Source organism: Cherax quadricarinatus, chromosome 77 (assembly GCF_038502225.1).
Source record: "Cherax quadricarinatus isolate ZL_2023a chromosome 77, ASM3850222v1, whole genome shotgun sequence".
Classification (NCBI taxonomy): domain Eukaryota; kingdom Metazoa; phylum Arthropoda; class Malacostraca; order Decapoda; family Parastacidae; genus Cherax; species Cherax quadricarinatus.
In genome coordinates, this window is record NC_091368.1 from 4,708,722 (window position 1) to 4,734,700 (window position 25,979).

The 25,979-nt window shown below is 45.5% G+C and overlaps 1 protein-coding gene across 1 annotated transcript in view; it reads left to right on the top strand.

Annotated features, from left to right (window-relative positions):
• The window catches only part of LOC128702011 (putative neural-cadherin 2), a 348,502-nt gene that overhangs the window by 289,311 nt on the left and 33,212 nt on the right, over positions 1-25,979 (top strand). Inside the window, exons 12-18 of the mRNA XM_070101448.1 lie at positions 1-88; positions 10,548-10,761; positions 14,640-14,842; positions 20,125-20,288; positions 20,485-20,641; positions 24,075-24,455; positions 24,618-25,126. The exon at positions 1-88 is cut by the window's left edge and continues 101 nt beyond it. Coding sequence (XP_069957549.1) covers positions 1-88; positions 10,548-10,761; positions 14,640-14,842; positions 20,125-20,288; positions 20,485-20,641; positions 24,075-24,455; positions 24,618-25,126 — 1,716 coding nt within the window. The remainder of the gene's footprint in view (positions 89-10,547; positions 10,762-14,639; positions 14,843-20,124; positions 20,289-20,484; positions 20,642-24,074; positions 24,456-24,617; positions 25,127-25,979) is intronic.

The following is a 25,979-nucleotide window of genomic DNA, read 5'->3' on the forward strand; positions in this document are numbered from 1 at the left end:
GGACCGGGAGAATGCTAGCAGCCACACCGTGCAGGTCCTGGCCCTGGACGACGGTGTACCACAGCGGACCGCAACCGCAGTGCTTACAGTAAGTGATGTAACGCACACACACGCACACACACACACACACACACACACACACACACACACACACACACACACACACACACACACACACACACACACACACACACACACACACACACACACACACACACACACACACACGAGGATCAGGTCGGACTACAAAGGGATCTGAACAGGTTGCAAGCCTGGTCCAGCAACTGGCTCCTGGAGTTTAACCCCACTAAGTGCAAAGTCATGAAGACTGGAAAAGATCAAAGAAGACCGCAAACGGAGTACACGCTAGTGGGCTAAAGAATGAAAACCTTAAGGAATGGATCTTAGGGCGAGCGTAATACCAACCACATCTCCTGAGGAGCACATCAAACAAATAAATTCTGCAGCATATGGGCGCCTGGCAAACCTAAGAATAGCGTTTCGACACTGTACACTGTGTACCTCAGGCCTATATTAGCCAAGCACGTTAAAAAATTAGAGAAAACACAAAGGTTTACAGCAAGATTTGTCCCGAAGCTAAGGGGTATATCCTACGAGGAGAGGTTAAGGGAAATTAACCTGACGACACTGGAGCACAGGAGAGATAGGGGGGACATGATAACGACATACAAAATACTGAGAGGAATTGACAAGGTGGACAGAGACAGGATGTTCCAGAGATTGGACACAGCAACAAGGGGTCACAATTGAAAGTTGAAAGTTCTATTGAGTCACAGGGATGTTGGGAAGTATTTCTTCAGTCACAGAGTTGTCAGGAAGTGGAACAATCTAGAGAGTGATGTAGTGGAGGCAGGAGCCATACACAGCTTTAAGAATAAATACGAAAAAGCTCATGGAACAGGGAGAGAGTGTACCTATTGAAGACCAGTGAAGAGGCGAGGCCAGGAGCTGTGACTCGACCCCTTCAACCACAAATAGGTGAGTACACACAAACGCAAACACAAACACACACACACACACATACACACACACACACACACACACACACACACACACACACACACACACACACACACACACAGACACACACACACACACACATACACACACACAGACACACACACACACACACACACACACACACACACACACACACACACACACACACACACACACACACACACACACACACACACACACACACACACACACACAAGAAATGACCGTGAAGTATGTGAGGAACTCAACAAGAAATTCAAAGAAGTGTTCACAGAGGAGACAGAAGGGGCTCCAGAAAGACGGAGAGGTGGGGCACACCACCATGTGCTGGACAGTGCACACAACCGAGGAAGAAGTGAAGAGGCTTCTGAGTGAGCTAGATACCTCAAAGGCAATGGGGCCAGATAACATCTCCCCATGGGTATTGAGCGAGGGAACAGAGGCGCTATGTGTACCTCTAACAACAATATTCAATACATCTATCGAAACAGGGAAATTGCCTGAGGCATGGAAGACAGCAAATGTAGTCCCAATCTTTAAAAAAGGAGACAGACATGAAGCACTAAACTACAGACCAGTGTCACTGACATGTATAGTATGCAAAATCATGGAGAAGATTATCAGGAGAAGAATGGTGGAACACCTAGAAAGGAATGATCTCATCAACAACAGCCAACATGGTTTCAGGGACGGGAAATCCTGTGTCACAAACCTACTGGAGTTCTACGACATGGTGACAGCAGTAAGACAAGAGAGAGAGGGGTGGGTGGATTGCATATTCTTGGACTGCAAGAAGGCGTTTGACACAGTTCCACACAAGAGATTGGTGCAAAAACTGGAGGACCAAGCAGGGATAACAGGGAAGGCACTACAATGGATCAGGGAATACTTGTCAGGAAGACAGCAGCGAGTCATGGTACGTGGCGAGGTGTCAGAGTGGGCACCTGTGACCAGCGGGGTCCCACAGGGGTCAGTCCTAGGACCAGTGCTGTTTCTGGTATTTGTGAACGACATGACGGAAGGAATAGACTCTGAGGTGTCCCTGTTTGCAGATGACGTGAAGTTGATGAGAAGAATTCACTCGATCGATGACCAGGCAGAACTACAAAGGGATTTGGACAGGCTGCAGACCTGGTCCAGCAATTGGCTCCTGGAGTTCAAACCCACCTAGTGCAAAGTCATGAAGATTGGGGAAGGGCAAAGAAGACCGCAGACGGAGTGCAGTCTAGGGGGCCAGAGACTACAAACCTCACTCAAGGAAAAAGATCTTGGGGTGAGTATAACACCAGGCACATTTCCTGAAGCGCACATCAACCAAATAACTGCTGCAGCATATGGGCGCCTAGCAAACCTCAGAACAGCATTCCGACATCTTAATAAGGAATCGTTCAGGACCCTGTACACCGTGTACGTTAGGCCCATATTGGAGTATGCGGCACCAGTTTGGAACCCACACCTAGCCAAGCACGTAAAGAAACTAGAGAAAGTGCAAAGGTTTGCAACAAGACTAGTCCCAGAGCTAAGAGGTATGTCCTACGAGGAGAGGTTAAGGGAAATCAACCTGACGACACTGGAGGTCAGGAGAGATAGGGGGACATGATAACGACATACAAAATACTGAGAGGAATTGACAAGGTGGACAAAGACAGGATGTTCCAGAGATTGGACACAGTAACAAGGGTACACAGTTGGAAGTTGAAGACACAGATAAATCACAGGGATGTTAGGAAGTATTTCTTCAGCCACAGAGTAGTCAGTAAGTGGAATAGTTTGGGAAGCGATGTAGTGGATGCAGGATCCATACATAGCTTTAAGCAGAGGTATGATAAAGCTCACGGCTCAGGGAGAGTGACCTAGTAGCGATCAGTGAAGAGGCGGGGCCAGGAGCTTGGATTCGACCCCTGCGACCTCAACTAGGTGAGTACAACTAGGTGAGTACACACACACACACACACACACACACACACACACACACACACACGCGCACACACACCCACACAAACACACACACACACACACACACACACACACACACACACACACACATACACACACACACACACACACACACACACACACACACACACACACACACACACACACACACACACATACACACACACACACACACACACACACACACACACATACACACACACACACACACACACACACACACACACATACACACACACACACACACACACACACACACACACACACACACACACACACACACACACACACACACACACACACACACACACACACACACACACACACACACACACACACACACACACACACACACACACACACACACACACACACACACACACACACACACACACACACACACACAGCCAGTATTTACCGCACTTCTTGCAGCATTTCAACATAAATTCGGAAGCAGTGTGCTGGCACTAACAACCTGCTGCTCTAATGAGCTTACAGTACGTCTAGGAAGGAGGAAATCTTCTCAGACGACAGGAACTCTCTCTCTCTCTCTCTCTCTCTCTCTCTCTCTCTCTCTCTCTCTCTCTCTCTCTCTCTCTCTCTCTCTCTCTCTCTCTCACTGTCTGGGCTGCTGACACCAGTACTTAACATTTCACTCTGATGGATTAATTCGCCTCTCAGTAGGGATCCACCAGCCTCCTCTTCCTCGGATCAAACTTGATTACTTCCCTTTTCTCCAGGTGTTGTATGAGCCCTACTGGTTTAGCGGTTCCCAATGAAATTAATTATAATAATAATAGTAATGGCAATAATAATAAATGTCATAATAATAATAATAATAATAATAATAATAATAATAATAATAATAATAATAATAATAATAATAATAATAATAATAATAATAATAACAATAATAATAATAATAATAATAATAATAATAATAATAATAATAATAATAATAATAATAACAATAATAATAATAATAGCAATAATAATAATAATAATAATAATAATAATAATAATAATAATAATAATAATAATAATAATAATAATAATAATAATAATAATAATAATAACAATAATAATAATAATAATAATAATAATAATAACAATAATAATAATAATAATAATAATAATAATAATAATAATAATAATAATAATAATAATAATAATAACAATAATAAAAATCATAATAATAATAATAATAATAATAATAATAATAATAATAATAATAATAATAATAATAATAATAATAATAATAATAATAATGATAATAATAATAATAATAATAATAATAATAATAATAATAATAATAATAATAATAACAATAATAATAATAATAATAATAATAATAATAATAATAATAATAATAATAATAATAATAATAACAATAATAACAATCATAATAATAATAATAATAATAATAATAATAATAATAATAATAATAATAATAATAATAATAATAATAATATTGTACAGTAACAGATCAATAGACAAAGTCTTCAAATATTATCATCGTCACTGGGAAGCGCTCTAAACCTGTAGGGTTTTCAAAGGGAGCGGGAGGCAATCAGGTCTGATCCGAGGAAGAGGTGGTTAGCTCCAATTCCTCGGATCAAGAGCCCTTTAACCAGAACGAAGGCAGCATCCCTTGACGGCAGCCTGGCGCTCCAGCAGGCTGGTACTCTCCCTGACGGCAGCCGGGCCCTCCAGCAGGCTGGTACTCTCCCTGACGGCAGCCGGGCTCTCCAGCAGGCTGGTGCTCTCCCTGACGGCAGCCGGGCTCTCCAGCAGGCTGGTACTCTCCATGACGGCAGCCGGGCCCTCCAGCAGGCTGGTACTCTCCATGACGGCAGCCGGGCCCTCCAGCAGGCTGGTACTCTCCATGACGGCAGCCGGGCCCTCCAGCAGGCTGGTACTCTCCATGACGGCAGCCGGGCCCTCCTGCAGGCTGGTACTCTCCATGACGGCAGCCGGGCCCTAAAGCAGGCTTTTACTCTCCATGACGGCAGCCGGGCCCTACAGCAGGCTGGTACTCTCCTTGACGGCAGCCGGGCCCTACAGCAGGCTGGTACTCTCCTTGATGGCAGCCGGGCCCTCCAGCAGGCTGGTATTCTCCTTGACGGCAGCCGGGCCCTCCAGCAGGCTGGTATTCTCCTTGACGGCAGCCGGGCCCTCCAGCAAGCTGGTATTCTCCTTGACGGCAGCCGGGCCCTCCAGCAGGCTGGTACTCTCCTTGACGGCAGCCGGGCCCTCCAGCAGGCTGGTATTCTCCTTGACGGCAGCCGGGCCCTCCAGCAGGCTGGTACTCTCCTTGACGGCAGCCGGGCCCTCCAGCAATGCTGGTATTCTCCTTGACGGCAGCCGGGCCCTCCAGCAGGCTGGTACTCTCCTTGACGGCAGCCGGGCCCTCCAGCAGGCTGGTATTCTCCTTGACGGCAGCCGGGCCCTCCAGCAGGCTGGTACTCTCCTTGACGGCAGCCGGGCCCTCCAGCAGGCTGGTATTCTCCATGACGGCAGCCGGGCCCTCCAGCAGGCTGGTACTCTCCTTGACGGCAGCCGGGCCCTCCAGCAGGCTGGTATTCTCCTTGACGGCAGCCGGGCCCTCCAGCAGGCTGGTACTCTCCTTGACGGCAGCCGGGCCCTCCAGCAGGCTGGTATTCTCCTTGACGGCAGCCGGGCCCTCCAGCAGGCTGGTACTCTCCTTGACGGCACCCGGGCCCTCCAGCAGGCTGGTATTCTCCATGACGGCAGCCGGGCCCTCCAGCAGGCTGGTACTCTCCTTGACGGCAGCCGGGCCCTCCAGCAGGCTGGTATTCTCCTTGACGGCAGCCGGGCCCTCCAGCAAGCTGGTACTCTCCTTGACGGCAGCCGGGCCCTCCAGCAGGCTGGTATTCTCCTTGACGGCAGCCGGGCCCTCCAGCAAGCTGGTACTCTCCTGTCAAACTCTGTCAGAAACGTCCAGGTCTGAAGTCTGTTGTTTGTGTTGAAGTCAACTTCAAAATTAACCTCAGCAGAGAGGCACTTGCCCAGTGGCACTTGCCCAGTGGCACTTGCCCAGTGGCACTTGCCCAGTGATACTTTCTCAGTGATTCCCTCATTTCCAGAATTTGCTTTTGTTTCCAATGGTTATCTCTCTCTGTCTCTGTCTCTGTCTCTCTGTCTCTGTCTCTGTCTGTCTCTGTCTCTCTGTCTCTGTCTCTCTGTCTGTCTCTGTCTCTCTGTCTCTGTCTCTCTGTCTGTCTCTGTCTCTCTGTCTCTGTCTCTCTGTCTGTCTCTGTCTCTCTGTCTCTGTCTCTGTCTGTCTGTCTGTCTGTCTCTCTCTCTCTCTCTCTCTCTCTCTCTCTCTCTCTCTCTCTCTCTCTCTCTCTCTCTCTCTCTCTCTCTCTCTCTCTCTCTCTCTCTCTATATATATATATATATATATATATATATATATACATATATATATATATATATATATATATATATATATATATATATATATATATATATATATATATATATATATATTTATTTATTTATGCATAAAGAGTTACCATCAATATCACACACACACACACACTCACACAATCACAAACACACACACACACACACACACACACACACACACACACACACACACACACACACACACACACACACACACACACACACACACACACACACACACACACACACACACACACACACACACACACACACACACACACACACATACACACACACAAACGGAAACGGAGTACAGTCTAGGGGGTCAGAGACTACAAACCTCACTCAAGGAAAAAGATCTTGGGGTGAGTATAACACCAGGCACATCTCCTGAAGCGCACATCAACCAAATAACTGCTGCAGCATATGGGCGCCTAGCAAACCTCAGAATAGCATTCCGACATCTTAATAAGGAATCGTTCAGGACCCTGTACACCGTATACGTTAGGCCCATATTGGAGTATGCGGCACCAGTTTGGAACCCACACCTAGCCAAGCACGTAAAGAAACTAGAGAAAGTGCAAATGTTTGCAACAAGACTAGTCCCAGAGCTAAGAGGTATGTCCTACGAGGAGAGGTTAAGGGAAATCAACCTGACGACACTGGAGGACAGGAGAGATAGGGGGGACATGATAACGACATACAAAATACTGAGAGGAAATGACAAGGTGGACAAAAACAGGATGTTCCAGAGATTGGACACAGTAACAAGGGGACACAGTTGGAAGCTAAAGACACAGATGAATCACAGGGATGTTATGAAGTATTTCTTCAGCCACAGAGTAGTCAGTAAGTGGAATAGTTTGGGAAGCGATGTAGTGGAGGCAGGATCCATACATAGCTTTAAGCAGAGGTACGATAAAGCTCACGGCTCAGGGAGAGTGACCTAGTAGCGATCAGTGAAGAGAGCGGGGCCAGGAGCTCGGACTCGACCCCCGCAACCTCAACTAGGTGAGTACAACTAGGTGAGTACACACACACACACACAAACACACACACACACACACACACACACACACACACACACACACACACACACACACACACACACACACACACACACACACACACACACACACACACAGGCAGGACTTCAAAGAGACCTGGACAGACTGGACACTTGGTCCAGCAAATGGCTTCTCGAATTTAATCCTGCCAAATGCAAAGTCATGAAGATAGGGGAAGGGCACAGAAGACCACAGACAGAGTATAGGCTAGGTGGCCAAAGACTGCAAACCTCACTCAAGGAGAAAGATCTTGGGGTGAGTATAACACCGAGCATGTCTCCGGAAGCACACATCAATCAGATAACTGCTGCAGCATATGGGCGCCTGGCAAACCTGAGAACAGCATTCCGACACCTTAGTAAGGAATCATTCAAGACACTGTACACCGTGTATGTCAGGCCCATACTGGAGTATGCAGCACCTGTTTTGAACCCGCACTTGATAAAGCACGTCAAGAAACTAGAGAAAGTACAAAGGTTTGCAACAAGGTTAGTTCCAGAGCTAAGGGGAATGTCCAATGAAGAAAGATTAAGGGAAATCGGCCTGACGACACTGGAGGACAGGAGGGTCAGGGGAGACATGATAACGACATATAAAATACTGCGTGGAATAGACAAGGTGGACAAGGACAGGATGTTCCAGGGAGGGGACACAGAAACAAGAGGCCACAATTGGAAGTTGAAGACACAAATGAGTCAGAGAGATAGTAGGAAGTATTTCTTCAGTCATAGAGTTGTAAGGCAGTGGAATAGCCTAGAAAATGACGTAGTGGAGGCAGGAACCATACACAGTTTTAAGACGAGGTTTGATAAAGCTCATGGAGCGGGGAGAGAGAGGGTCTAGTAGCAACCGGTGAAGAGGCGGGGCCAGGAGCTAGGACTCGACCCCTGCAACCACAAATAGGTGAGTACAAATAGGTGAGTACACCAGGAGCTCGGACTCGACCCCCGAAACCTCAACTAGGTGAGTACACACACATAATTAAAGTGCTAGGAGAGAGCTAGCTTGATGATCCCTCTAAACACACTCATTACTCACCAGCAGTAACATCTTACACAGATGAGACACTCAATATTGCAAATAAATATACAAAATAAACTCTCAATTAAACGACGTTGCGCTGTGTGCTCTATAGAGTCAAGCAGCCACAGGTTATCATTGTACACACGCCTCCCGGCTTAGCTACCTGTCAAATCAGTAGAGTTAATACGAGCCGATGGGATTCTTACTGCCACTCTCAGTGATTTGCTGCCTCGTACAGTGATCGCCCCCTCAACTGCAGCAGTGAAATCTGGATGACCTTCCGTCTGGATAACCTTCCGTCTGGATGACCTTTCGTCAGAATGACCTTCCATCAGAATGATCTTACATCAGAATGACCTTACATCAGAATGACCTTACATCAGAATGATCTTACATCAGAATGACCTTACATCAGAATGATCTTACATCAGAATGACCTTACATCAGAATGATCTTACATCGGAATGACCTTACATCAGAATGACCTTACATCAGAATGACCTTACATCAGAATGATCTTACATCAGAATGACCTTACATCAGAATGATCTTACATCAGAATGATCTTACATCAGAATGATCTTACATCAGAATGACCTTCCATCAGAATGACCTTACATCAGAATGACCTTACATCAGAATGACCTTACATCAGAATGATCTTACATCAGAATGACCTTACATCAGAATGATCTTACATCAGAATGACCTTACATCAGAATGATCTTACATCAGAATGACCTTACATCAGAATGATCTTACATCAGAATGACCTTACATCAGAATGATCTTACATCAGAATGACCTTACATCAGAATGATCTTACATCGGAATGACCTTACATCAGAATGACCTTACATCAGAATGACCTTACATCAGAATGACCTTACATCAGAATGACCTTACATCAGAATGATCTTACATCAGAATGACCTTACATCAGAATGATCTTACATCAGAATGACCTTACATCAGAATGATCTTACATCAGAATGATCTTACATCAGAATGATCTTACATCAGAATGACCTTCCATCAGAATGACCTTACATCAGAATGACCTTACATCAGAATGACCTTACATCAGAATGATCTTACATCAGAATGACCTTACATCAGAATGATCTTACATCAGAATGACCTTACATCAGAATGATCTTACATCAGAATGACCTTACATCAGAATGATCTTACATCAGAATGACCTTACATCAGAATGATCTTACATCAGAATGATCTTACATCAGAATGATCTTAGATCAGAATGACCTTCCATCAGAATGATCTTACATCAGAATGACCTTACATCAGAATGATCTTACATCAGAATGATCTTACATCAGAATGACCTTACATCAGAATGACCTTACATCAGAATGACCTTACATCAGAATGATCTTACATCAGAATGACCTTACATCAGAATGACCTTACATCAGAATGACCTTCCATCAGAATGATCTTACATCAGAATGATCTTACATCAGAATGACCTTACATCAGAATGATCTTACATCAGAATGACCTTACATAACAAGCATCTCAAACTTATCTAAAATATATTTAGTAAGATTAAGCTAAATTAAATTGCGCTTGTTATAATAAGGTCAGGTAAGTTTTCTAAGGTTCTTTTGGTACAAAATTATAAATTTTTACAATAACATAAATGAAAAAATATGTCTTTAGAAAGGACATAACTTTAAGTGAGTTCTTGCTTACTGACCAGTTTTACCTATTCGGCACGACATATATATATATATATATATATATATATATATATATATATATATATATATATATATATATATATATATATATATATATATATATATATATATATATATATATATATACATATGTACAAGGGATTGTCACACTCTTTTAAGAGCTTACTGAAACTCTTGGAAATCCTTATGTGATGCGTTCAATTCAACAGGAAATGAAAAGTGAGCCTATCTTTTTCCTCTCTCTCCCTCCCACCCTCTCTCTCTCTCTCTCTCTCTCTCTCTCTCTCTCTCTCTCTCTCTCTCTCTCTCTCTCTCTCTCTAGGTAAACGTGACCGACGTGAACGACAACCCTCCGTTCATCTCCGAGCCGCGGGAGGTATGGGTCCAAGAGAACGGCGGTGCCCAGGTGGTGGCCCGGGTCCACCTGGACGACCCTGACGACTGGGAGAGGGGGCACGGACCCCCGTTCACCATCAGCCTCCACCCACACGTTCCCCGCCACATTAGAGAGGCCGTTAAGGTGGAGTTTGATGAACGTAAGTGACTCCCTGACTGACTCTCTGACTGACTTTCTGACTGGCTCTGACTGGCTTTCTGACTGACTCTCTGACTGGTTCTCTGACTGATTCTCTGACTGGCTCTCTGACTGACTCTCTGACTGGCTCTCTGACTGGTTCTCTGACTGGCTCTCTGACTCTCTGACTGGCTCTCTGACTGGTTCTCTGACTGGCTCTCTGACTGGTTCTCTGACTGGCTCTCTGACTGGTTCTCTGACTGGCTCTCTGACTCTCTGACTGGCTCTCTGACTGGCTCTCTGACTGGTTCTCTGACTGGCTCCCTGACTGACTCTCTGACTGGCTCTCTGACTGGTTCTCTGACTGGCTCTCTGACTGGTTCTCTGACTGACTCTCTGACTCACTCTCTGACTGGCTCTCTGACTGGTTCTCTGACTGGCTCTCTGACTCTCTGACTGGCTCTCTGACTGGTTCTCTGACTGGCTCTCTGACTGGTTCTCTGACTGGTTCTCTGACTGGTTCTCTGACTGGCTCTCTGACTCTCTGACTGGCTCTCTGACTGGCTCTCTGACTGTCTGACTGGCTCTCTGACTGGTTCTCTGACTGGCTCTCTGACTGGTTCTCTGACTGGTTCTCTGACTGGTTCTCTAACTGACTCTCTCCTTACTGGTTCTCTGACTGGTTCTCTGACTGGTTCTCTGACTGTTTCTCTGACTGGCTCTCAGACTGGTTCTCTGACTGGCTCTGTGACTCTCTGACTGGCTCTTTGACTAGTTCTCTGACTGGCTCTCTGACTGGTTCTCTGACTGGTTCTCTGACTTGTTCTCTGACTGGCTCTCTGACTCTCTGACTGGCTCTCTGACTGGTTCTCTGACTTGCTCTCTGACTGGTTCTCTGACTGATTCTCTGACTGGCTCTCTGACTGACTCTCTGACTGGCTCTCTGACTGGTTCTCTGACTGGCTCTCTGACTGACACTCTGACTGGCTCTCTGACTGGTTCTCTGACTGGCTCTCTGCCCGGTTCTCTGACTGGCTCTCTGACTTATTCTCTGACTGGCTCTCTGACTGGTTCTCTGACTGGCTCTCTGACTGGTTCTCTGACTGGTTCTCTGACTGGTTCTCTGACTGGCTCGCTGACTCTCTGACTGGCTCTCTGACTGGCTCTCTGACTGGTTCTCTGACTGGCTCTCTGACTGACTCTCTGACTGGCTCTCTGACTGGTTCTCTGACTGGCTCTCTGACTGGTTCTCTGACTGGCTCTCTGACTGACTCTCTGACTGGCTCTCTGACTGGTTCTCTGACTGGCTCTCTGACTCTCTGACTGGCTCTCTGACTGGTTCTCTGATTGGCTCTCTGACTGGTTCTCTGACTGGTTCTCTGACTGGTTCTCTGACTGGCTCTCTGACTCTCTGACTGGCTCTCTGACTGGCTCTCTGACTCTCTGACTATCTCTCTGACTGGTTCTTTGACTGGCTCTCTGACTGGTTCTCTGACTGGCTCTCTGACTGGGTCTCTGACTGGCTCTCTGACTCTCTGACTGGCTCTCTGACTGGTTCTCTGACTGGCTCTCTGACTGGTTCTCTGACTGGTTCTCTGACTGGTTCTCTAACTGACTCTCTGACTGGTTCTCTGGCTGGTTCTCTGACTGGTTCTCTGACTGGTTCTCTGACTGTCTCTCTGACTAGTTCTCTGACTGGCTCTCTGACTGGTTCTCTGACTGGTTCTCTGACTGGTTCTCTGACTGGCTCTCTGACTCTCTGACTGGTTCTCTGACTGGCTCTCTGACTGACTCTCTGACTGGCTCTCTGACTGGTTCTCTGACTGGCTCTCTGACTGGTTCTCTGACTGGCTCTCTGACTGACTCTCTGACTGGCTCTCTGACTGGTTCTCTGACTGGCTCTCTGACTCTCTGACTCGCTCTCTGACTGGTTCTCTGACTGGTTCTCTGACTGGCTCTCTGACTGGTTCTCTGACTGGCTCTCTGACTGGCTCTCTGACTGGTTCTCTGACTGGCTCTCTGACTGGCTCTCTGACTGGTTCTCTGACTGGCTCTCTGACTCTCTGACTGGCTTTCTGACTGGCTCTCTGACTGGTTCTCTGACTGGCTCTCTGACTCTCTGACTGGCTCTCTGACTGGCTCTCTGACTGGTTCTCTGACTGGCTCTCTGACTGGCTCTCTGACTGGCTCTCTGACTGGCTCTCTGACTGGTTCTCTGACTGGCTCTCTGACTGGCTCTCTGACTGCTCTCTGACTGGCTCTCTGACTGGCTCTCTGACTGGCTCTCTGACTGGCTCTCTGACTGGCTCTCTGACTGGCTCTCTGACTGGTTCTCTGACTGGCTCTCTGACTGGCTCTCTGACTGGCGCTCTGACTGGCTCTCTGACTGGTTCTCTGACTGGCTCTCTGACTGGTTCTCTGACTGGCTCTCTGACTGGTTCTCTGACTGGCTCTCTGACTCTCTGACTGGCTCTCTGACTGGTTCTCTGACTGGTTCTCTGACTGGCTCTCTGACTCTCTGACTGGCTCTCTGACTGGCTCTCTGACTGGTTCTCTGACTGGTTCTCTGACTGGCTCTCTGACTCTCTGACTGGCTCTCTGACTGGCTCTCTGACTGGTTCTCTGACTGGCTCTCTGACTGGCTCTCTGACTGGTTCTCTGACTGGCTCTCTGACTCTCTGACTGGCTCTCTGACTGGCTCTCTGACTGGTTCTCTGACTGGCTCTCTGACTCTCTGACTGGCTCTCTGACTGGCTCTCTGACTGGTTCTCTGACTGGCTCTCTGACTGGCTCTCTGACTGGCTCTCTGACTGGCTCTCTGACTGGTTCTCTGACTGGCTCTCTGACTGGCTCTCTGACTGGCTCTCTGACTGGCTCTCTGACTGGCTCTCTGACTGGCTCTCTGACTGGCTCTCTGACTGGCTCTCTGACTGGCTCTCTGACTGGTTCTCTGACTGGCTCTCTGACTGGCTCTCTGACTGGCTCTCTGACTGGCTCTCTGACTGGTTCTCTGACTGGCTCTCTGACTGGTTCTCTGACTGGCTCTCTGACTGGCTCTCTGACTGGCTCTCTGACTGGCTCTCTGACTGGCTCTCTGACTGGTTCTCTGACTGGCTCTCTGACTGGCTCTCTGACTGGCTCTCTGACTGGCTCTCTGACTGGTTCTCTGACTGGCTGTCTGACTGGCTCTCTGACTGGCTCTCTGACTGGCTCTCTGACTGGTTCTCTGACTGGCTCTCTGACTGGTTCTCTGACTGGTTCTCTGACTGGCTCTCTGACTGGCTCTCTGACTGGTTCTCTGACTGGCTCTCTGACTGGTTCTCTGACTGGCTCTCTGACTGGCTCTCTGACTGGCTCTCTGACTGACTCTCTGACTGGCTCTCTGACTGGCTCTCTGACTGGTTCTCTGACTGGCTCTCTGACTGACTCTCTGACTGGTTCTCTGACTGGCTCTCTGACTGGCTCTTTATCCAGTTAATAAGGTGATATTATTCAGTTATTATTCTGATAATATCTAGTTATAATAATAATTATTATGTTAATTAATGCAATAATACTTTTATTACCTAAGTATTATTAATAAAAATATTAAAATTAATATGAAGATTAATATCGATATGAATGTTGAAATAATAATAATAATAATAATAATAATAATAATAAAAATGCTAATAATAATAATAATAATAATAATAATAATAATAATAATAATAATAATAATAAAAATGCTAATAATAATAATAATAATAATAATAATAATAAAAATAAAAATGCTAATAATAATAATAATAATAATAATAATAATAATAATAATAATAATAATAATAATAATTGTACTATTATTATTTGTATTGTTAATATTATTATTATTATTATTATTATTATTATGTGTGTGAACAGGAGGAGACGGTGGCCGGGGGACTGGTGTGGTCTCCACGTTAGGGTCGCTGGACCGGGAGACTGTCCCGGTACTGCTGGTACCGCTGCTGGTGGGTGACGCTGGCTCCGTCACCACCTCCGTCACCCTCACCATCCACGTGGATGACCTCAATGACAACCCTATGTCACCTGCCTCACGACACATCCAGGCCAATGTTCTGCAGGTGGGGAATTTCCTGAAGGTGGGGGAATTTTTTGAAGGTGGGGGAATTTCCTGAAGGTGGGGGAAGTTCCTGAAGGTGGGGACATTTCCTGAAGGTGGGGGAATTTTCTGAGGGTAGGGGAATTTCCTGAAGCTGGGAGAATTTTCTGAAGGTGGGGGAATTTTCTGAAAGTGGGGGAAATTTTCTGAAGGTGGGGGAATTTCCTGAAAGTGGGGGAATTTTCTGAAGCTGGGGGAATTTTCTGATGGTGGCGAACCTCCTGAAGGTGGGTGAACCTCCTGAAGGTGGGTGAACCTCCTGAAGGTGGGTGAACCTCCTGAAGGTGGGTGAACCTCCTGAAGGTGGGTGAACCTCCTGAAGGTGGGTGAACCTCCTGAAGGTGGGTGAACCTCCTGAAGGTGGGTGAACCTCCTGAAGGTGGGTGAACCTCCTGAAGGTGGGTGAACCTCCTGAAGGTGGGTGAACCTCCTGAAGGTGGGTGAACCTCCTGAAGGTGGGTGAACCTCCTGAAGGTGGGTGAACCTCCTGAAGGGGTGACCTCCTGAAGGTGGGTGAACCTCCTGAAGGTGGGTGAACCTCCTGAAGGTGGGTGAACCTCCTGAAGGTGGGTGAACCTCCTGAAGGTGGGTGAACCTCCTGAAGGTGGGTGAACCTCCTGAAGGTGGGTGAACCTCCTGAAGGTGGGTGAACCTCCTGAAGGTGGGTGAACCTCCTGAAGGTGGGTGAACCTCCTGAAGGTGGGTGAACCTCCTGAAGGTGGGTGAACCTCCTGAAGGTGGGTGAACCTCCTGAAGGTGGGTGAACCTCCTGAAGGTGGGTGAACCTCCTGAAGGTGGGTGAACCTCCTGAAGGTGGGTGAACCTCCTGAAGGTGGGTGAACCTCCTGAAGGTGGGTGAACCTCCTGAAGGTGGGTGAACCTCCTGAAGGTGGGTGAACCTCCTGAAGGTGGGGTGAACCTCCTGAAGGTGGGTGAACCTCCTGAAGGTGGGTGAACCTCCTGAAGGTGGGTGAACCTCCTGAAGGTGGGTGAACCTCCTGAAGGTGGGTGAACCTCCTGAAGGTGGGTGAACCTCCTGAAGGTGGGTGAACCTCCTGAAGGTGGGTGAACCTCCTGAAGGTGGGTGAACCTCCTGAAGGTGGGTGAACCTCCTGAAGGTGGGTGAACCTCCTGAAGGTGGGTGAACCTCCTGAAGGTGGGTGAACCTCCTGAAGGTGGGTGAACCTCCTGAAGGTGGGTGAACCTCCTGAAGGTGGGTGAACCTCCTGAAGGTGGGTGAACCTCCTGAAGGTGGGTGAACCTCCTGAAGGTGGGTGAACCTCCTGAAGGTGGGTGAACCTCCTGAAGGTGGGTGAACCTCCTGAAGGTGGGTGAACCTCCTGAAGGTGGGTGAACCTCCTGAAGGTGGGTGAACCTCCTGAAGGTGGGTGAACCTCCTGAAGGTGGGTGAACCTCCTGAAGGTGGGTGAACCTCCTGAAGGTGGGTGAACCTCCTGAAGGTGGGTGAACCTCCTGAAGGTGGGTGAACCTCCTGAAGGTGGGGTGAACCTCCTGAAGGTGGGTGAACCTCCTGAAGGTGGGTGAACCTCCTGAAGGTGGGTGAACCTCCTGAAGGTGGGTGAACCTCCTGAAGGTGGGTGAACCTCCTGAAGGTGGGTGAACCTCCTGAAGGTGGGTGAACCTCCTGAAGGTGGGTGAACCTCCTGAAGGTGGGTGAACCTCCTGAAGGTGGGTGAACCTCCTGAAGGTGGGTGAACCTCCTGAAGGTGGGTGAACCTCCTGAAGGTGGGTGAACCTCCTGAAGGTGGGTGAACCTCCTGAAGCTGGGGTGAACCTCCTGAAGGTGGGTGAACCTCCTGAAGGTGGGTGAACCTCCTGAAGGTGGGTGAACCTCCTGAAGGTGGGTGAACCTCCTGAAGGTGGGTGAACCTCCTGAAGGTGGGTGAACCTCCTGAAGGTGGGTGAACCTCCTGAAGGTGGGTGAACCTCCTGAAGGTGGGTGAACCTCCTGAAGGTGGGTGAACCTCCTGAAGGTGGGTGAACCTCCTGAAGGTGGGTGAACCTCCTGAAGGTGGGTGAACCTCCTGAAGGTGGGTGAACCTCATGATGGTGGGTGAACCTCCTGAAGGTGGGTGAACCTCCTGAAGGTGGGTGAACCTCCTGAAGGTGGGTGAACCTCCTGAAGGTGGGTGAACCTCCTGAAGGTGGGTGAACCTCCTGAAGGTGGGTGAACCTCCTGAAGGTGGGTGAACCTCCTGAAGGTGGGTGAACCTCCTGAAGGTGGGTGAACCTCCTGAAGGTGGGTGAACCTCCTGAAGGTGGGTGAACCTCCTGAAGGTGGGTGAACCTCACTGAACTGAATCACGTAAACGGATTCAGCGATTTATATTAAATAAATTATACTGAGATTCCATTTCCAATTTTCCAATATTCAGGTGAATGTTTTCCTTCTATCGTAAGTCTATTGTAAATCTATCGTAAATGTTGTGTAAATTCGCTGCAAAAGTATTGTAAAAGTCTTGCAGTGTTGCCAGGAAGGGTGGTTGACGTGGTACAGCAGTGCCCAGGGTGATATCCTGTCTGGTACCACTGCTTCTTCTATCTCTCTCTCTATCTCTAATTTCCTCTGGTCACCATTCGCTTCTTTCCCCCTTCTTTTCTATTTTTTCTTCCTCTGTCTGTCTGTCTCTGCCTCTCTCTCTCTCTCTCTCTCTCTCTCTCTCTCTCTCTCTCTCTCTCTCTCTCTCTCTCTCTCTCTCTCTCTCTCTCTCTCTCTCTCTCTCTCTCTCTCTCTCTCTCTCTCTGTATCTCTCTCTCTCTGTCTCTCTCTCTCTCTCTCTCTCTCTCTCTCTCTCTCTCTCTCTCTCTCTCTCTCTCTCTCTCTCTCTCTCTCTCTCTCTCTCTCTCTCTCTCTCTCTCTCTCTCTCTCTCTCTCTCTCTCTCTCTCTCTCTCTCTCTCTCTCTCTCTCTCTCTCTCTCTCTCTCTCTCTCTCTCTCTCTCTCTGTCTCTCTCTCTCTCTCTCTCTCTCTCTCTCTTTTTACACAGGGAGGGTTTGACAGTTAGGATCCCTAGCTTTATTGACAGCTATATTACAGGTTAAGGATTCCTAACTTTATTGGCAAGCTAAGAGCTGTTACCTACATCAGCTCATTTGAAAGCATTTTTATTGTTATGAGACATACAAGTAGGGAACAGGATGAAGTTGGAGCCATCTGTGGGCCAGCTGTGGACCATCTGTGGGCCAGCTGTGGACCATCTGTGGGCCAGCATTTTCATTTGATCAACTGACTTTATCTCGTTGACATCATTATGCTGTACGAATGTGTTCCATACTCGAGTCATCCTGGGTATGTATGATCTCAGATGGAGTGATGTTCTGGAGAAGGTTACAGCCAAGACGGGCAGCCAGCAGCAACTTCACTCCGGCTGTACCCTTCTCCAGAACATCACTCCATCTGAGATCATATATACCCAGGATGACTCGAGTATGGAACACATTCGTACAGCATAATGATGTCAACGAGATAAAGTCAGTTGATCAAATGAAATTGCTGGCCCACAGCTGGCCCACAGATGGCCCACAGCTGGCCCACAGATGGCCCACAGCTGGCCCACAGATGGCCCACAGCTGGCCCACAGATGGCCCACAGCTGGCCCACAGCTGGCCCACAGATGGCCCACAGATGGCCCACAGATGGCCCACAGATGGCCCACAGCTGGCCCACAGATGGCCCACAGCTGGCCCACAGATGGCCCACAGCTGGCCCACAGATGGCCCACAGCTGGCCCACAGATGGCTACAACTTCATCCTGTTCCCTTCTTGTATGTCTCATAACTATCTGTCTGTCTGTCTGTCTCTCTCTCTCTCTCTCTCTCTCTCTCTCTCTCTCTCTCTCTCTCTCCCCTATAAAGCTCTGAAGGCTCACTCAAGCTGTAAAGCTCACAGCTCTAATACAGCTTTACGTCAGTTGTTCCCAGCGCTACAAACACCCCCGGCCGCCCACTCCCATCCGCCCACCACCACCCACTATCACCGCCCATCCATCCCACCCACGACACCTCATCTTCTCCTCCCGTGTTCATCACCCAACCTTTACTCTCCATTTCTATTGTTTACCTTTATTGTCGTTACTCTTCTTTCATTATTATTATTATTATTATTATTATTATCATTAATAATAATAATAATAATAATAATAATAATAATAATAATAATAATAATAATATTATTATCATTATTATTATTATTATTATTATTATTATTATTATTATTATTATTATTAGTATTATCATTAATAATAATAATAATAATAATAATAATAATAATAATAATATAATTATTATTATTATTATTATTATTATTATTATTATTATTATTATTACTATTAATTTTTATGTTATCATATTAATAACGTTAACATTATATAAATATTTTTATCATCATCGTCACCATTATCATCATTACAATCATCATAATCATCATTATGATGACTATCTTCGACATCCAATGAAGAACTTTAAAGGAGAAAGAGAGAGAGAGAGAGATAGATAGATAGATAGATAGATAGATAGAGAGAGAGAGAGAGAGAGATAGATAGATAGATAGAGAGAGAGAGAGAGAGAGAGAGAGAGAGAGAGAGAGAGAGAGAGAGAGAGAGAGAGAGAGAGAGAGAGAGAGAAATTGCTCTACTTTATCACGGTCTAGAGAGACATAGTTCACTGATATTTTCCTCTCAACCTCACCGATTCAAGAGGATTTTATTGAGAGGAAGATTCCTAGTGAGGAAGATTCCTAGTGAGGAAGATTCCTAGTGAGGAAGATTCCTAGTGAGGAAGATTCCTAGTGAGGAAGATTCCTAGTGAGGAAGATTCCTAGTGAGGAAGATTCCTAGTGAGGAAGATTCCTAGTGAGGAAGATTCCTAGTGAGGAAGATTTCTAGTGAGGAAGATTCCTAGTGAGGAAGATTTCTAGTGAGGAAGATTTCTAGTGAGGAAGATTCCTAGTGAGGAAGATTCCTAGTGAGGAAGATTCCTAGTGAGGAAGATTCCTAGTGAGGAAGATTCCTAGTGAGGAAGATTCCTAGTGAGGAAGATTTCTAGTGAGGAAGATTCCTAGTGAGGAAGATTCCTAGTGAGGAAGATTCCTACTGAGGAAGATTCCTACTGAGGAAGATTCCTACTGAGGAAGATTCCTACTGAGGAAGATTCCTACTGAGGAAGATTCCTACCTCACTCATATTCATCCTGCCTACCCATGTTCACCTATCTCTCTCCCTCACAGCCCCAGGTGGATGCTGTGCCCCTGGGCAGGGTATACGTGAAGGATGCGGATGAGGAGGATGCATCATCCAAGACCTACAGATGGATGATCTCACAGCATCCCTCTTTCTCCCTGGATTCCTCTACAGGGAGTCTGGCCCTGATGCCAGGCACCAGAGACGGCAGGTAGGGAGCTTTGTGAAGGAAGAGATAGAGAAAGAGAGAGAGAGAGAGAGAGAGAGAGAGAGAGAGAGAGAGAGAGAGAGAGAGAGAGAGAGAGAGAGAGAGAGAGGTGTCAGCAATACAGTCCCAAAGCCAATAAAGTCCAAACGCTCTATTACACCAGTAGGATGAACGACCAAATCGCCCTCTTCCCTGACAGATACGAGCTGGCTTTCTTGGTGAGCGATGTCAGCCAAGGTCAGCAGGATGTCAGCGCCAACGTCACAGTCCAAGTGAAGTCAGTGCAACATCGTGACCTCCAGGAAGCCATCCCACTCACTCTGGAGGCCGACCCACTCAGAGTGGTGAAGGAGCAGGTGAGAGGGAGGTTTAATGAGGCAGAGAGAGAGAGAGAGAGAGAGAGAGAGAGAGAGAGAGAGAGAGAGAGAGAGAGAGAGAGAGAGAGAGAGAGAGAGAGAGAGAAAGGAAAATGTAGAAAAGAGGAGATCTAAAGAGTAAAACCCACAATACTGTGGCTGGAACAATCAATATTTCTCTGTGTATATGCACTGAGACATATATCCCCTCAGTGTATATACACCAAGAGGTGAATGTCTCTCAGTGTGTATAAACTGAGAGGTGAATGTTTCTCAGAGTATATACACTCTCGGTGTATATACACTGGTAGTATACTTTAACCAGTATTTTAGGTATTAAAGTATTCTTGACTGGTGGTGTACAGGTGACATGCAGCCTTAATGACCCTCGTGTAGTAGATAGACTTTAAACCCCATTAACCAACCAACCAGCCTTAATGACCCTCGTGTAGTAGATAGACTTTAAACCCCATTAACCAAACAACCAGTCTTAATGACCTTCGTGTAGTAGATAGACTTTAAACCCCATTAACCAAACAACCAGTCTTAATGACCTTCGTGTAGTAGACAGACTTTAAGCCCCATTAACCAACCAACCAGCCTTAATGACCCTCGTGTAACAGAGTTTAAACCCCATTAACCACCCACGCTCTCAACTCAGTAAACGTAATCAAGCAGCCAAATACTCCATGGTTCACATACAATATAACACAACGTAACGAGCACCTTCAATCAAACAAGTACTGATGAAGTCAAGTATTTCCTCTGCTCACTTGTTATGCAAATTACTCTCCCGGGGAGGGCTGGGGGGTGGTGGTCAGAGCTCTGTGTTCCACACACTTTGTATTACACAACGCCATTCAGATGGGCGTATACATAGCAAAAGAATATGCATTCTTAAAGAATATACAATATACTAACTCTTTTGGCCTGGCTAACAACCTTAACTGGCTCAATTGCCTTTGTTAATAGTACGAATGTATGTACAGGTACGTTTGTCAGGTGGAAGTTGTTTATATATATATATATATATATATATATATATATATATATATATATATATATATATATATATATACTATATATATATATATATATATATATATATATATATATATATATATACAAAACAACCACTGTGAAAGAATAGAGAAATTCCAAGCGCTTTCGTGACTACTCACATTATCAAGGAACAATGAAGTAATACATCAAAGGAAGGCATATCAAGGGTCTAGCCCACACCTCACTATCAAATCCCACAACAAAGCAACACCTGATGCGCGACTCATAAGAAAGGGAACACTGCAGCAGGCCCGCTGGCCCAACTAGACAGGTCCTTCACACAACCCACTAACAAACTATTCTACCCAAGAATTAAGAATTTTAGAATTTATTATTTGTCCAATGTATTATTAAATTCTTACCAAATTCTATTAATTACAAATGGATCTAATTTATATAAACCAAAGGAAATATTCATATTATTGTCAAAACTGCTTTTTATGAAACAAGATTCAATTATATTCCTGTCGACCATGGACTTGCTTGGTACTACTTTCTCAACTTTTTGAAAATCAATTGGATGGTTAAAATCTCTCACATGAATACCATCCAACTGATTTTCAAAAAGTTGAGAAAGTAGTATCAAGCAAGTCCATGATCGACAGGAATATAATTGAATCTTGTTTCATAAAAAGCAGTTTTGACAATAATATGAATATTTCCTTTGGTTTATATAAATTAGATCCATTTATAATTAATAGAATTTGGGAAGAATTTAATAATACATTGGACAAATAATAAATTTTAAAATTCTTAATTCTTGGGTAGAATAGTTTGTTAGTGGGTTGTGTGAAGGACCTGTCTAGTTGGGCCAGCGGGCCTGCTGCAGTGCTCCCTTTCTTATGAGTCGCGCGTCAGGTGTTGCTTTGTTGTGGGATTTGATAGTGAGGTGTGGGCTAGACCCTTTATATACCTTCCTTTGATGCATTACTTTCATTGTTCCTTGATAATGTGAATAGTCACGAAAGCGCTTGGAATTTCTCTATTCTTTCACAGTGGTTGTTTTGCATATTCTGAAATCATCTGTTTACTGTAATCTTATTATATATATATATATATATATATATATATATATATATATATATATATATATATATATATATATATATATATATATATATATATATATATATATATATATATGGTATAAACCTTGGTAATAACGACAAGTTGGTTTAGAAAGACACGTAAGCAAACACTATGACATATTTATTAGAAAACGTTTCGGTCCTGGGACCTTGATCATTTCTAACATACAGAGGTATAAAGACATTATATATATAGGCGGAGATTGAGGTGTGAGTGACGCACGTGACCTGAGGAATGTCAAGTTGTGATGAGGACGGGTAGACGATGAAATCATGCGACTCCTGTGTTGTTGGGTTGGTGGTGCTTAACTATCATGTATGCCAATGTTTTTGAAATTTTGTAGTTTCCTGTGTTACGTTCTATAGTGTCGGTGACGGCGATTAGTGAGGCTTCTAGGCACCGTCGGCGTCTGAGGTCTGGTTCGGTGAGAACGAGTTGTGCCTCATTCCAGTTCATCAAATGCCCCGTGGAGTCTCTGTGGAGGACACAGGCGTACCTTACATCGTCTCTGTTAGAGGCATTTCGATGCTCATTCAAGCGGACTGCAAGATCTCTGCCTGTCTCGCCTACATATTTCTTGGGGCAGAACCCACAGGGGATAGTGTAGACGCCTGCTGTAGAAGTTAGAGGTGTGGGGCGTCTACACTATCCCCTGCTCATTCAGGCGGATTGCAGTCCGCCTGAATGAGCATCGAAATGCCTCTAACAGAGACGATGTAAGGTACGCCTGTGTCCTCCACAGAGACTCCACGGGGCATTTGATGAACTGGAATGAGGCACAACTCGTTCTCACCGAACCAGACCTCAGACGCCGACGGTGCCTAGAAGCCTCACTAATCGCCGTCACCGACACTATAGAACGCAACACAGGAAACTACAAAATTTCAAAAACATTGGCATACATGATACTTAAGCACCACCAACCCAACAACACAGGAGTCACATGATTTCATCGTCTACCCGTCCTCATCCCAACTTGACATTCCTCAGGTCACGTGCGTCACACCTCACTCTCCGCCTATATATATAATATTTTTCTACCTCTGTATGTTAGAAGTTATCAAGGTCCCAGGACCGAAACGTTTTCTAATAAATATGTCATAGTGTTTGCTTACGTGTCTTTCTAAACCAAATATATATATATATATATATATATATATATATATATATATATATATATATATATATATATATATATATATATATATATATATATATATATATATATATGTATATATATATATACAATGGGTGTCAAATTAAATTTTATTGTGTATTTTAGGAGCCGTCTTCAGTGTTGAGTCAGCTGGTGGGTGTGGTGCGGGCGTGGGTGAAGGAGAGAGAGGGTGAGGAGGAAGGCAGGGAAGGCAGAGGAGAACCAGTTAGAAGGAAAGTGGTTAGAGAGGAAGGAAGGAAGAGAAAGCAAGGGGACATGGGTGAAAGAGAGAGAAAGAGAAGACGTTTGACCCTGGAGGGAAGAAGAGAGGTTGGCACTGGCGTGGGGGAGGAAAGAAGGGATTCTGTGGGCGTGGACGGCGTGGGCGTGAGAGTGGTATCCGTACAAGAACTGGAAACCACCTCATCCACCTTCTTAACCCGCGTGTGGATCACATCTCCTGCCGATGCTAATCTCGACCTTCTGCTGCTACGTCGCAAGGAACAGGTCAGTATGGCCACATATTGAATACACCAATATACACACCCTTACATAATATATATATATATATATATATATATATATATATATATATATATATATATATATATATATATATATATATATATATATATATATATATATACGTATTTAAATAATTTTTTCCAGCTGAGCCATGCAATTGGAGTGAGAGTGGTTGATGTGGGCGTAGGAGTATGTACGGAGATAGGTCTTGAGACCGTGGAGAGGCATGTCTCTGTGAGGAATGCCTCTCACTCCTCTACCACTGATGATAGAAGAAGCTCTACCTACTCCAGTTCTGCTATGCCAAGTACTCCAGTAACGAGCCAGATAGCTACTCCAGGTACTAGCCACCAGCCTGCTACCGAGTCTACTCCAGGACCCAACGCAGAGCCTGCTAGTACCGCTGGTACACTAGCCAGGTACAGCGTGGTGGAGGCTGGAGGTACAGCAGTGGTAGGACCCAGAGTTGACCTCATCAACCTCTGTAGCTGCCACAGGGTTGACAAGGCCCCTGAGAGAACCCACCACAAGCCATGCCCCCATCACACTTGCAACCAACACACCTGTCCTCAACACACCTGCGTTCAACACACCTGCAGGCCTCACACCTGTCTCAATGGGGGTCGCTGTCTACCCACTCCCACAGGATACAAGTGAGTTGTAACATTTTTTTTGCAACACTAACTCGTAGAGTTATGAATACACACAACTAATCCGCACATAGGAGAGAGGAGCTTACGACGACGTTTCGGTCCGACTTAGACCATTTACGAAGTGACTTTGTAAATGGTTCAAATCGTAAGTTTCTCTCTCCTCTGTACGGGTTACTTTTTGTATTGTTCCAGTCATGGTATTGTGCCTTTTAATTCCTTATGATTTTATTAATATTATCCTTATAAATTACTTCAGGTATCCCTGAAGGGCAGCCTTTTAAAGGTTGCTTGTTAATTAGGTATGCCTGAAGGGGGACCTTTAAGAGGTTACCTTATTTTTAGGCATCCCTGAAAGGGGTTGCTTATTTTTAGGCATCCCTGAAAGGGGTTGCTTATTTTTAGGTATCCCTGAAGGGGGCTGCCTGTTTTGTAAGTATCCTTGAAAAGGATTGCCTGATTTTTTAGGTATCCCTTAGGAGTAACCTTTAAATAGTTACCTGACTTTTAGATATCCCGGAAGGAGGTCTTTTGAATGCCCGCCTGACTTTTTTAATTTTCCTCCTATCCTTTTATTTCCATCATAACTCTAGAACAGCTCATTCGATCGGCTTCAAATTTTCACTGCTTATGAGTGATAACGAGGACCAGATTCCAGGAACATCTGGCATGTGTGGCTGCCCCGTGACCAAAGTTATTGACATTATTACCAGCATCAGGGAATAGCCATGATAACTTGCAAAATCCTCGGTGGTTCGGCTTTAAACGTCCAAAGAAAGGCCTCGTAAATCTGAATTGGATATATGTAGGTGCAAATTTCACCATTTTATTGTGTCAATTGTGTGAAATTTTGATT